Source organism: Poecilia formosa, unplaced genomic scaffold (genome assembly GCF_000485575.1).
Source record: "Poecilia formosa unplaced genomic scaffold, Poecilia_formosa-5.1.2 Scaffold37, whole genome shotgun sequence".
Lineage (NCBI taxonomy): Eukaryota > Metazoa > Chordata > Actinopteri > Cyprinodontiformes > Poeciliidae > Poecilia > Poecilia formosa.
The window spans coordinates 469,573-480,560 of NW_006799976.1; the positions used below are offsets into that span (position 1 = coordinate 469,573).

At 40.9% G+C, this 10,988-nt stretch overlaps 2 protein-coding genes across 3 annotated transcripts; both read right to left on the bottom strand.

Annotated features, from left to right (window-relative positions):
* Positions 1-396: 396 nt before the first annotated feature.
* faslg (Fas ligand (TNF superfamily, member 6)) lies at positions 397-3,920 on the bottom strand. The gene is made up of 4 exons (XM_007550558.2): positions 2,076-3,920; positions 1,511-1,559; positions 1,317-1,403; positions 397-1,237 (listed from the first exon to the last, which is right to left on the bottom strand). Exons 1-4 carry the CDS (start codon positions 2,346-2,348, stop codon positions 819-821), a joined length of 828 nt encoding a protein of 275 aa, XP_007550620.1. The 5' UTR covers positions 2,349-3,920; the 3' UTR covers positions 397-818.
* A 105-nt stretch (positions 3,921-4,025) lies between these two features.
* On the bottom strand, positions 4,026-8,554 carry LOC103137044 (uncharacterized). 2 transcript variants are annotated; one of them, XM_016670787.1, is made up of 6 exons: positions 8,407-8,554; positions 8,105-8,145; positions 7,943-8,017; positions 7,642-7,831; positions 6,699-7,019; positions 4,026-4,665 (listed from the first exon to the last, which is right to left on the bottom strand). In XM_016670787.1, exons 1-6 carry the CDS (start codon positions 8,471-8,473, stop codon positions 4,463-4,465), a joined length of 897 nt encoding a protein of 298 aa, XP_016526273.1. In that variant the 5' UTR covers positions 8,474-8,554; the 3' UTR covers positions 4,026-4,462. The 2 variants fall into 2 exon arrangements, with proteins under 2 accessions (XP_016526273.1, XP_007550622.1); XM_007550560.2 differs by lacking the exon at positions 4,026-4,665 and having other exon boundaries at positions 5,821-7,019; positions 8,407-8,552.
* Between the last annotated feature and the right edge of the window lie 2,434 nt (positions 8,555-10,988).

Genomic DNA, 10,988 nt, shown 5'->3' on the forward strand with positions numbered 1-10,988 from the left:
TTCTGTTAGCCAGGCTGCACATTTTCACACTCTACTAACCCGACTTTGTGGTGTACTCTGCAACGAACAGATTAAAACTGAGAAAGAAAAAAAAGAAAAAAAAACGAGACTAGTCAGAAGAAAAAACATGCATATTTCTCTTGCAGGTCTATGAATAATCCTTTAATTACAAATTCACATGAATAAATGTTTGAGTCTGACATTGCTGCCTCTCTGCCTTAGTGGAATCTATGATAGTGAAGCTCACAATCAACAGAAATACGCAAATACTTTCCAGTGGTCATAATCAAAACTAGCGTGGGCGTTCCACCCAAGGCAGACTATACTCAATTATGAAACACAGTCAGATTTCACAAAAAACATTCATCATTTTACTTTTGCTTCAACACACAGAAATCTGCTTAATACATTCCTTTATTATTATTGTTATTATTATAAAAAGAAAAAAATAAATCACCTATCCTATATTACAGGCATACAGACGAAAATAAATACTGAAAATGCTACAACTAAATCAGCATCTTAGTGTCAACTAACTCGACATTTTCCATGAAGGCAAAAAACCTGAGGTGTAAAAATGCTGTTTATTTCTCTGTGCTGTTTTGCTTTGAGCTGCCAATGAACAAAAAAGTGCACCGTCATCTTTGGGTTTCTATATTGCAAAAAAGAATATGTATATATATTTATATAGTCCAGGTATAACGGATAAAGAAAAATACAATCAAAGGATCTCTTTGTGGAAGTTATGAGTAAGCTTTCCTCCTGATTCAGAGCAAAACTACTGCACAATGAAACAAAGCTGGAACAATCGAAACTCTTCAGATCTTGTACAGACCAAAGAAGTTGCCATAATGTGAGTGGCTGAGATAGGTCGGGTGTGACACGTTCACGTAGACCCTGTCGAACTTCATCAGCTGCAGGCCGCCGCCGAGGTAGCTCTCTGCAGTCCACGGGCTGTTGGGTTTCTGGACGCAGAAACCCGACCTGTGGGCCTCCATCAGAGTCAGGGGTTTGGACTGTCCCACCCGCCTCACGAACATGACGTGATTGAACCAGGAGGTGGGGTGGCAGTTCTTGAAGATCAGCTCCACTCGAGAGTAAACGTGGTAGAGCCCCGACTCGTTGACCTGCAGGGCGCCGTCTTCGATTTTGTAAGCGACCGACCCGGAGGTGAAGGCCTGGCCTGCTTTTGGTTCCCATCGCAAAGTCATTTGGGACGGATGATACTCGGTGCGCCCTGCAAGGGAGACGGTTACATTAAGCAACGTGGACTTAAGAAAATCAACGATTCGTCCTCGGGTTAATAGGAACCTCACCGAGAACATGAGCCGCGGGTCTCTTGGTTTTCTCTTCTGTTTTCTCTTCTGTTTTCTCTTCTCCGTTTGAGTCGGGGTTATAGAGACCTGAAATGGCCGTCAGATTAGCTCACATCAACTGTTTTTGTTCACCATCAAGAACATTTTCAACATAAAGGATGGCTGCGTGTGCGGAGAACACAGTGTTCCCATACCAATTTGCTTCTGGGGTCCATGAGACTCAGTCACGGGGTCAGGTTCAACCTTGAGGGGAATAAAAGAAACAGAAAGTCAATACCACATCACACAGAAGAAGTGCATCTCAGTTGGGTTTTTTTCTAAAGCTGACAGCTCTGCCGCGGCACATGTTGAGATAGAGGATATCCTGTCTGAATGGACGGGTGACCACAGTGGAACAGCAAGAGGCTCTGGCTTGCATTTTAAATGTCAGAGTTCACAAGTGAAGCTATTTTCATTTTAAACAGTTTCAAATTAATTATTAAACATTGCAGGTCAGCCCAAACTTTCCAGCCTTGGTTCCATTCTCCCACCTGACACCTCCCTGGTACCACCTCCATATGTAAAGATACTTTCAGGTCTTGCTACTGAACAGTGCTCACAAACACATGAGTCTTGGCAAACATATTTCCTTATCAACAAGAAGAGCTACAAGAAAATATTCTACACAATGCAAAATCCCGTTTTTTAAAAATAACAAATTCTGCAATTTACTTTTGTGTGTGTGTGTGTGTGTGTGTGTGTGTATGTGTCAGTCCTTACCCTATTTTTGAGTTTTTCCTGGAGTCTCAGGATCTGCCAGGCTTCAAAGCCCAGGGCTGCGAACACCAGCAGGAACAACATCAGCACTATCATGACCAGGCTGCAGCTGACCCCCATGCAGCCTCGGCTCTTGCTGCGGCTCCTCACGGTCTCCCGGGCCTGCGGAAACGACCAGCATGGGATGAGGTTCGGCTGCGTTGCCGACTCACCCCGACCGCCGCCCTCGTCCACCAGGAACACCTGAGGGAACGGGTACCTCTGGTCATAGCTCATGGTGCAGGACCCTACTGGGAGGACGAGTTGTCTGCGAGTCTGACTGCTCTGAACTGAAGGAGGTGTGGACTTGTGTCTGAGAAACCCTTTTCACGTCGAACCCAAGAAGCTGTCAGAGCATTCACCACCCACTGCCTCCCACGCCTCCCTTTTAGTATTCAGCACGAAACTAAAATTCGTCAATTGATAAGCAGCCACTCTGATTAGTTACACAAACTGATCTGTTTGGTTTTGCTTCCTAATCTTTCTCAACATAACCAGGTGACTTTGGGTCTATGTGCAAACCTTTCTTTATGTAGTTATGTAGGTTAGCTGCACCTGCCTGTAAAGGAAGTTTGAGGTCTAGCTGCCCCTTACCTCACTAACCGCCCTCTCCTCTTCTACATAAAGAGACCTTTTCTCAAATTCCACGAAAGGAAAGATTGAGCAACATCGCCCGTCAGGAGCCGTTTTTCAGTCGAACGCAAAAATAGCTGACCCTCTTCTCACCGAGTCGGACTTTGACCCAATTAAACGTGGTTTCTGATGCATTCTTTATCTGTGTCAGGATGGATGGGTGGCCCTGTGTGTTGGTAAACAGTGATACAGCAGTTTCAAAAGCACACCGCGTGTTCTCGGTGGGAAGAAGCGGCTGCCACATGAAAAGGAACGAGCTCCGTGCATTGGGTTGCGCGCTGTCTGCTTCAGAGAGACTCGTATAGAGACGTTCGCTGAAACAGACGAAGCACAACGCAAGCCCGTTCCTCTCAGACAGTTCGCAGGAAGGAGCACATGAGCCAGGCTTCCTTCCACCGGACTGACACCCAGTGCTGCTGCTGCAGTCTTCACAGCAGTTTGGGTTTGTTTTGTTGGATATTGAGCAAGTGCAATGCGGCTTCAGTTGCGGATGCAACACTTTCCACTTGCAAGACTATCTGCTATCAAAAGAAAAGCAAAGACATGCTGATGGCATATCGTATGGTCTTTTCAAAGCCCCTTGGGTGGTTTGGTTAAAAAAAAAAACTTGTTTTCAGATGAAAAGATAGGTGAGAAATTCCTGCATGTGATATTTTGTGAAGCAAATAGACAGCCATACTGAAACTTCACTCCATGCTGCAAAATGGAGGCAAACCTCATTGTCAAGTGAGGAGAAACTATTCTGCTGTGAGGTCTACCTGTCATCTACACACAAAAGCCTCCAGGGTTTCCACAGCAAGGTGAGCATCAGAACGGCGCTGCAAGCGTTTTCTTTCGTTTCTCCAGGCTGAAGCAGCCGAAGGGAAACCCAGCTCGCAGCGTGCACACGCAGCTCCCAAGTTAAAGGGCAATTACGTCAAGCTTAACCATAAACTTCACAGACTGCCAGTAGCCTGCAAGCTGATGTGCCTGTTTCCCAGAAGCGTCATGCTGAAACGGGCGCTCGCAGCAACACTAGCGGCAGCAGCAACACCGAGTCGGCAAGGTGGGAGGGTGGGGTTTTGGGGTCTAACCAGCAGGCTGCTGCTCCAGTTATTATAAGCAGGCGAGTGTAACAAAAACGAATCTCTGAATCAGCACGAGCGTTTCTTCGTCATTGTGTTTCCCACCGTCTTCCTCTCTTTGGCTGCAGGTAGCTGTGGTCTGGATGACTGATGACACAAATAAAGCAGAATAAATGACAATGAAGTTCGTTACCTGGAGAGAATGACACTAAGTCAGTTTTTTTTTTTTTTTGAAAACGGATATTTGGTTTTGCACGGCACATTTGATGAATTACCATTTCATAAGAAGTTCCCTGGCAAACGCATTTGTGCCATGCGAAATCTTGTAATGACAAAGCAATGCACTTCAATATATTGATTTTGGATTTATGTGATAGACCAACATGAAGCAGCACATAATTAGTGAAACAAAAGAATAAATACACATATATCTAGCAAGAATATGCATATTCTTACTAAATAAACTTACAAATAAACCTGCGTTCTTCCCTTCAGGTTTGTCCTGTGTTAAAATTCATTAATCTTCTTACAAACTCTGCCAGCTTCCTTTTCTCTGATATGACAAAAAAAACCACATAATGATGAGGCCACCACCGTGCTTCACTTTAGGGCACACCTGCAGTGAATGCCAATGTGCACATTACACATTAGTAGCTATTTTGTTGATAACATGACACAAGTGTAATGTTTGACATTGTTAATTTTATTCTTACGTGCAGTTATGTTTTGAACGTCCAACTTTGTTAAATGCATTTTTTTTCTCATCCTGGTGCTGATGGTGGGCACTGCAAGATGTGCAATGGCGTGCAACATGACCACAGACAGGAAGTGCTGATCAAGCAACACTAAGTGCATTTCTGTCAAGAGGAGCACAGAATGGCCATTTGCCCTGAATCAGTTTAAGTCAATTTATGCATCAGTTTTTATTGATGCATTGAATCATTGACTTGAAGTTCTGTTTGGTGTATAACTAGATGTTTGTATTGTTTTAGTTTATTGTAAGTATTGGGGGTTTTTTGGGGGGCTATTTTGTGCCAAACTGCTCAGATCAGTCAGTTTTTTTTTATTCATCTTTGTCTTTTGTTGGGTAGCTCAGTTTTTTTTTATTAACCAGTTTACAGTTAGTGTTAAACTTTGTTCAGTTTATTTTACGTATTTTAAGGACACTGTTACCAATTGTTATCAATTGAATATTTTTCTTTAATTTTCAGGTAACTAAACTCAACTTTAAAAAAAAAAACATCTATATCCTCATGGCTTACATGTTCAGCCCGTTACAGAAGGTGTTTTCAGGATGGCTTATGAGGTTAGTTCCCAAACACACAACCTTGTGGAGGTGAATATTAACTTTGATTTTATTTGACATTAACATGCTTGTTTTATCTTCCAGGCACAAATGGATTTCTGACATCTTTCTTTGTTGTCACGTTTCCATGCAAGTCAGATCTACAGATTGCATGACTAAATATTTTCATGAATGAAGTATGGATTTGTGCAGCTCCCCCTGAATTACCATAATCATCAGAATCACTTCTGAATAATGTCATCGTTGCCTTTTCAGTGTAGGAGGAGGGGATGTCACGCAGTGTTTGCAGTTTAACCACTCTTTCCATTCCTGGTCGTTGGACTAAAATGTCTGTGCAAGGCGTTCGAAGCTCTGGGTCCTTTTTTTTTAGTTCCACAAACGTAAACTCTATTTATTATTTGCATTTGGATTTTATGCAAATAAAATCCAAGGTGTACAAAGCCACACCTCACTTTTTTAGCTCTCTTTTGTAAAATTGTTGCAAACCGTGCATCACTTCAAGGTTATGAAACAAAAATTTCAAACCGCTGCCACATTGTTTGAAGCCACAAGACTCTTTTTGTTAGACTATAACAAATTACAGTATTGTACTTACTTAGGTCACAACCAAACAATAGAAGGTAATTAAGCCCCCACTAAGACAAAAAAGTCATTTGAAAGTGTCACCTATATTATGAAATAGTACATAAGAAGAAAGCTCTCAGTAGAAGTGTCATAATCGTTTATTCATTTTAGTTTTATTATAACTTATTTTAGTGCTCTGTGTGCTTCCATTTGTCTTTAATTCTGGCATTTAGAATAAATCTTGTTTTTCTAAAACAGATTTTTTTTTTACAGTGCAAGCATAGATCTGATCCAGGCAAACCAACTCAGCAACAGTTCTCTTCAATTTAATTCTAATTCAGGTGCTTTCGGATTATATTTTCTGTGGCGATCAGTTACAGCCAAGCAATAAAGACAGCAGGTTTTTTAATTTTTACCACAGTACAACGAAGCGTTCTGCGGTGCAGAGCCCAGAATTATTATTGATGGTTATATTTAAGTTCTATAAGGACCCCCTCAAACATCTGATGGTACATCTCAAGGAGTCATCTTTGAAATAAATAAATACGGTAAATAAAAAAAAAAATTGGAAAACACGTCGACAGGGGAACTCAGGCCAACATAACAGCGTAAATGAGACATCTGCAAGAAGCTAACGTTTTTTTTTGTTTGTTTTTTTTGCCTATGCTATGTTCTTGTGACAAATGCAGCCTGTAATTCAAAAACAAAGATATGTTTTAAAGAAATTTGACCATCATTACAAAATATAATATTTTAATTGAGGTTACACACTTTTTAACAAAACCAAAAAAAAAAATCACTACGTGTTAGTGTCCTCATCAGAAGAGGAGTAACAATCAAGTCCCAGGATGTGTCCACTCTTGTCCTCTGTTAGCCCCGAGTCAGACGCCGCTGCACAGCTCGAGTTGTTTTCTTGAACAGCGCTTTGATCTGTTTTCACCGCAGAACCACTTGTGGGCTTCTCATTTCTCTCTGGGCTCCAGCTTTTAAACTCAACCGTTTGCTGTGAGTGGAACTTACTGAGGTTGGGAAGGCCAGACTGCAGCATCCTGGCGAGGTTCTGTGTTTGGGAAGAACTCTGGCGCAGAGCCGGTCCTCTGAATGCAGCTGCAGCCACCGCCAGCCGCGTCCGGTCGAAGGAGAGTGGCTGGTCCTGGACTGAACTGGCGTCTGAGATGGCGCCAGTGGGAGCGAGGCTGTGAAGCCTGGTTTCTGAAAAGCTGCAGGTCGCCGCTGTTGCAAAGGACCGAAAACATCCGGGAGAATCACTTGCAGAGTCACTCTCACCTCTGCTCTTCTGGCTCCCTTTATCATACAGCTCATTAAGTCGAGGGTTTTTATCTATGAATAGGAAACATAGAGACAGTTAATTAATCATCAGCAGTTTGAGAGATTTCTCTGCAACTCAAAACATAAAAAAAAACCCCAACAACTCTGCTATCTGAACTTGTTGCTGTGACGGTGATATGTCGCACTACGTGGCTGAAAGGATATAAATAGAACTGATTTGCAGTATGTCTTAGATTATCCAATATTATATTCTTCTTCTTACATATAAAGTTTAAGAATCAAGCTACATCACATACAGTTCCTCACAAATGTGAGACAGAAGTATGATAAGCACTTGTGAACAATGTAATTATTTAAAACAGCTGAATATTCTGATATGTGCAGGCAGCACAGTAGATTTAACCTTAACTTTTACTCATTGCTCATTTCTGCAGCATGCACCGAAGCTGCCAATATTGTGTTTACAGCAGTAGCGCACAGGAGGGCTTAAAGTGACTTTAAGCACAGCGGTGTTTAAAGCTTAGTTAGTGGTTTCTAAATAAGCTTTAGAAACCACTTATTAGTTTCTAAAGCTTATTTAGAAACTAATAGGTGGTTTTTCAGGACAGTGACGCAACTAAATTAGTCATCAGATATTGGCACTTTCATTTTCTGTGACAACCAAAGCACTGACCAGCATTTGGAGGGTTTTGAGCCTCTCCTCTCCGTTTGCTGTAGGCTCTGGGAGTCCATGGTTTGTGCTTGCATGAGGGGTCTAGAGCTCGTAACTTGCTGATGAAGCTTTTGTATTCTTTTTCCAAAGCCTCGATGTGCAGCTGGAACTCAGCTATCTTCCTCTCAGGGTAATGAGGAAGCTGGGATTGCTGAGGAGTGGACAAACAAAATCAAACCAAACAAAACAAAACTATGCAGAGTACTGGGTCAACAAACAAGGACCGATGATCCCTTTACAACTCACCAAGCAGCTCTCTTACCTGCAGGTAATACTCGATCTCACTTTTGATGCTGGGAATCCACTTTTTTACAGACGGAGCTGAATTCAGAGTAGACTGTGAAGAGACGTGGTTTAAAGTGTATTCTTCGTTAAAGAGTTCGGCTTCAGTGGCTTTAAAAAGACATTTTATTAGATTCGTTACCAGTTTGGGTCGACGCTTATTTACATCTTTAAGCCGTCCCTCTGGAAAATAAATGTTTCATTAGTTCACCTGCTCAGAACAAAACAACAACAAAAAACCCGCTACTTTATGTGGGATATAGATTTATAATAATAATAATAATAATAATAATAATAATAATAATAATGTATCCCTGCATTGACAGCAACAACTTAGCACGAGTGAAGCTAACAGGTAAAGCTAGCTGCTGGGAAACCCGCAGGGTTCTTATTAGCAGAATATGAATAAAATGGCGCCATGTTCTACAGACGGTAACTATTTACCCTCTCTCTCTTTCTGTAGCCACAGTCTGTTCAGTCTTCCCTGTTGTTTCTCCTCGTTTCTTGCCATGGATTGAAGTTGCAATATTGAGCCGCGACTCAGCCAAAACAAACTCACGTGACCTACAACAAGTGCCACGTGATACCCAAAGAAAGTTGAGTCTTAAAGGGGACGTGTCTGTAAATCTAAAAGGCGGCTGGAAGGAAAATAACAAAAGGTTATTGCTATAAAACAAAAGCTGAGCTGGGTCCAAGTCAAAGGGGTGGCAGCCTTGAGAGGATTATGAAAAAAGGCTTATTCAAATATTTAGGGAGATTCACATGGCATGCACTGTGACTGAAGTCAGTGATTCAAGAACCATCACTCACAGAATTATCCAGGACATATGGACACATTTTGGACTCCATAGAAATATGACAAACACAGAAGAAAATATTTTCATATCATGAAAAAGTTTGTCTTATTACAACATTCTCTTTGTTTTACTCCATATTCCGCACAATGTCCACAAACATGACTGTTAGAGGAGTTGTTCTCTCTTTCCCTTAGGTATAAGTGTGTCCATGTGTCTCTGTGTTGCTCTGTGATGAACTGGCGACCTGTCCAGGATGTATCCTGCCTATGACTGCCAGGGATAGGCACTGAGGCCTGTCACAATAACACATTTTGCTGGACGATAAATTGTCCAAGAAGTTATTGTGATAAGCGATAATATTGTTGTTTTGAGACCATTTTTAAGTAACAAAATGGCAATGATATAATAATACAAGAACACGTTCTCAAAAATTAATAAACTTTAAATTTTAGTCAACATTTAATACTGGAACTGGAAGACATTTTAAATATCCAAAAAAAAGTAAACAAATAAACAAGACAACAGAAACTACAAATAAAATGAATTATGAAGTCTCTGTAAACATATTTATCTTTTTTAAAAAAAAGGGGGGGAGGGGGGCAGTTGAGACCAAATCTGAGTCCGAGGTCATTTGTCTTCCAGTTTTTGGTGGAAAGAGAAAAATGACAAATTATGCAAATGCAAATTATTGAGCTCGTTTTAAGTTATCATGTGATTAATTGATTTATTGCTTATTGTGACATGCCTACTGCCACCCCGACCTTCCATGGATAAATGGCACAGATAAATGAATTAGACTTCATGATAGCTACATAGTTAGCTTATCAAAGCCTATCATGTTAATACCAAGTCTTGTTGTGTTAATTTTGTTTGAACATTTCATAAATATTAGTGTAGGGTAATTCATTGTGCCTTATTAACAAGAATAATAATAAAGATGTAACTCATTTCCCAAGTCTTTTGGGAAGTGAAAAACCAGGAATATCTCCATGTTTAGTTTTGTTTTTCAAAAAAAACAAAACAAAAAAACAAAAAAAAACAAAAGAAAAACCCTGACTTGGTCTTGGACATTTAATACTCTGTTTGACCCCATTATGATTTCCAACAAAATGAAAATATACCAATTCAGCACTGTCACCATGAGTGTGTGCCTCCTTCTGATTAATATCATTGAAGTGGAAAGTTGATGTGTGTGGGGGGAGCAGGGGGGTTGCAGCTTGCAAGTAACAGAAAATAACTGAAATGACAGAAAACGAAGAAAGAAAAAAAATCCCACCCTGCGCTCTAAGAGTCTGTGGTGTTAGATTTTTATCACTTAGACCTTTTATTAAGAATCAGACAGGAAGAAACAACACAAACCGCGCCTCTGATATGCGTCTCTATCATGCTGTTGCAATTTGATGCAAGCAACCACAGAAAAAAAAACAGCTCACAAGAAATTAAGGTGCAGGACCACAAAGATTATTTAATCATAATGCCGCTTCTGTATTATGGTACCAATGAACATCGGTGTATTTTAGTAGGATTTTATGTAACAGGCCTAGCTTTATTTCACAACCATGTACAGCATAATTGTGCAATAAAGCCAAAAATGATGGTACTGAAAATGTTTTACAAAGAAAGATCTGAAAAGTGTGGTGTGCTTTTGCATTCAGCAAGCAGAGTCCACAGCGTGTTTAGGGTTATGTGCAGTCTTGCAGATTGCTTTTTAGCACGCGGTCAGAAAGTTTAGCTTTGGTTTTATCTGACCAGAGCACCTTCCCTCACATCTTTGCTGTGTCACTTATGGCTTGTGGAAAACTGCAACTAGGCCTTACGGTTTTTCTTAGAACGACTTCATTTTTAACACTTCCTATAAGGCAAGAGTTGTGAGTAATTGCAGGTAAGTTATCGTATTCTCACCCCTGAGCTGTCACTTTCTGGCTGCTAGAAGCCTGTGCAGAAGCTACTGAAAATGAGTTTAAAACACAAGTGAACTCTCTTTGCAAGTTAAATGACTTAGTTGCAGTCCATTTTATTATGGAGCATCAGCGTAAAGGGGGTTCCCAGAGTAGGTGATCATTAAAAAGGTATAAAAACCATCTAGCCATCTTTCTGATGAAGAGTGCTCAACTTTGTGTTGATCTGGTAAGATCCATCCATCCATCCATCCATCCATCCATCCATCCATCCATCCATCCATCCATCCATCCATCCATCCATCCATCCATCCATCCATCCATCCATCCA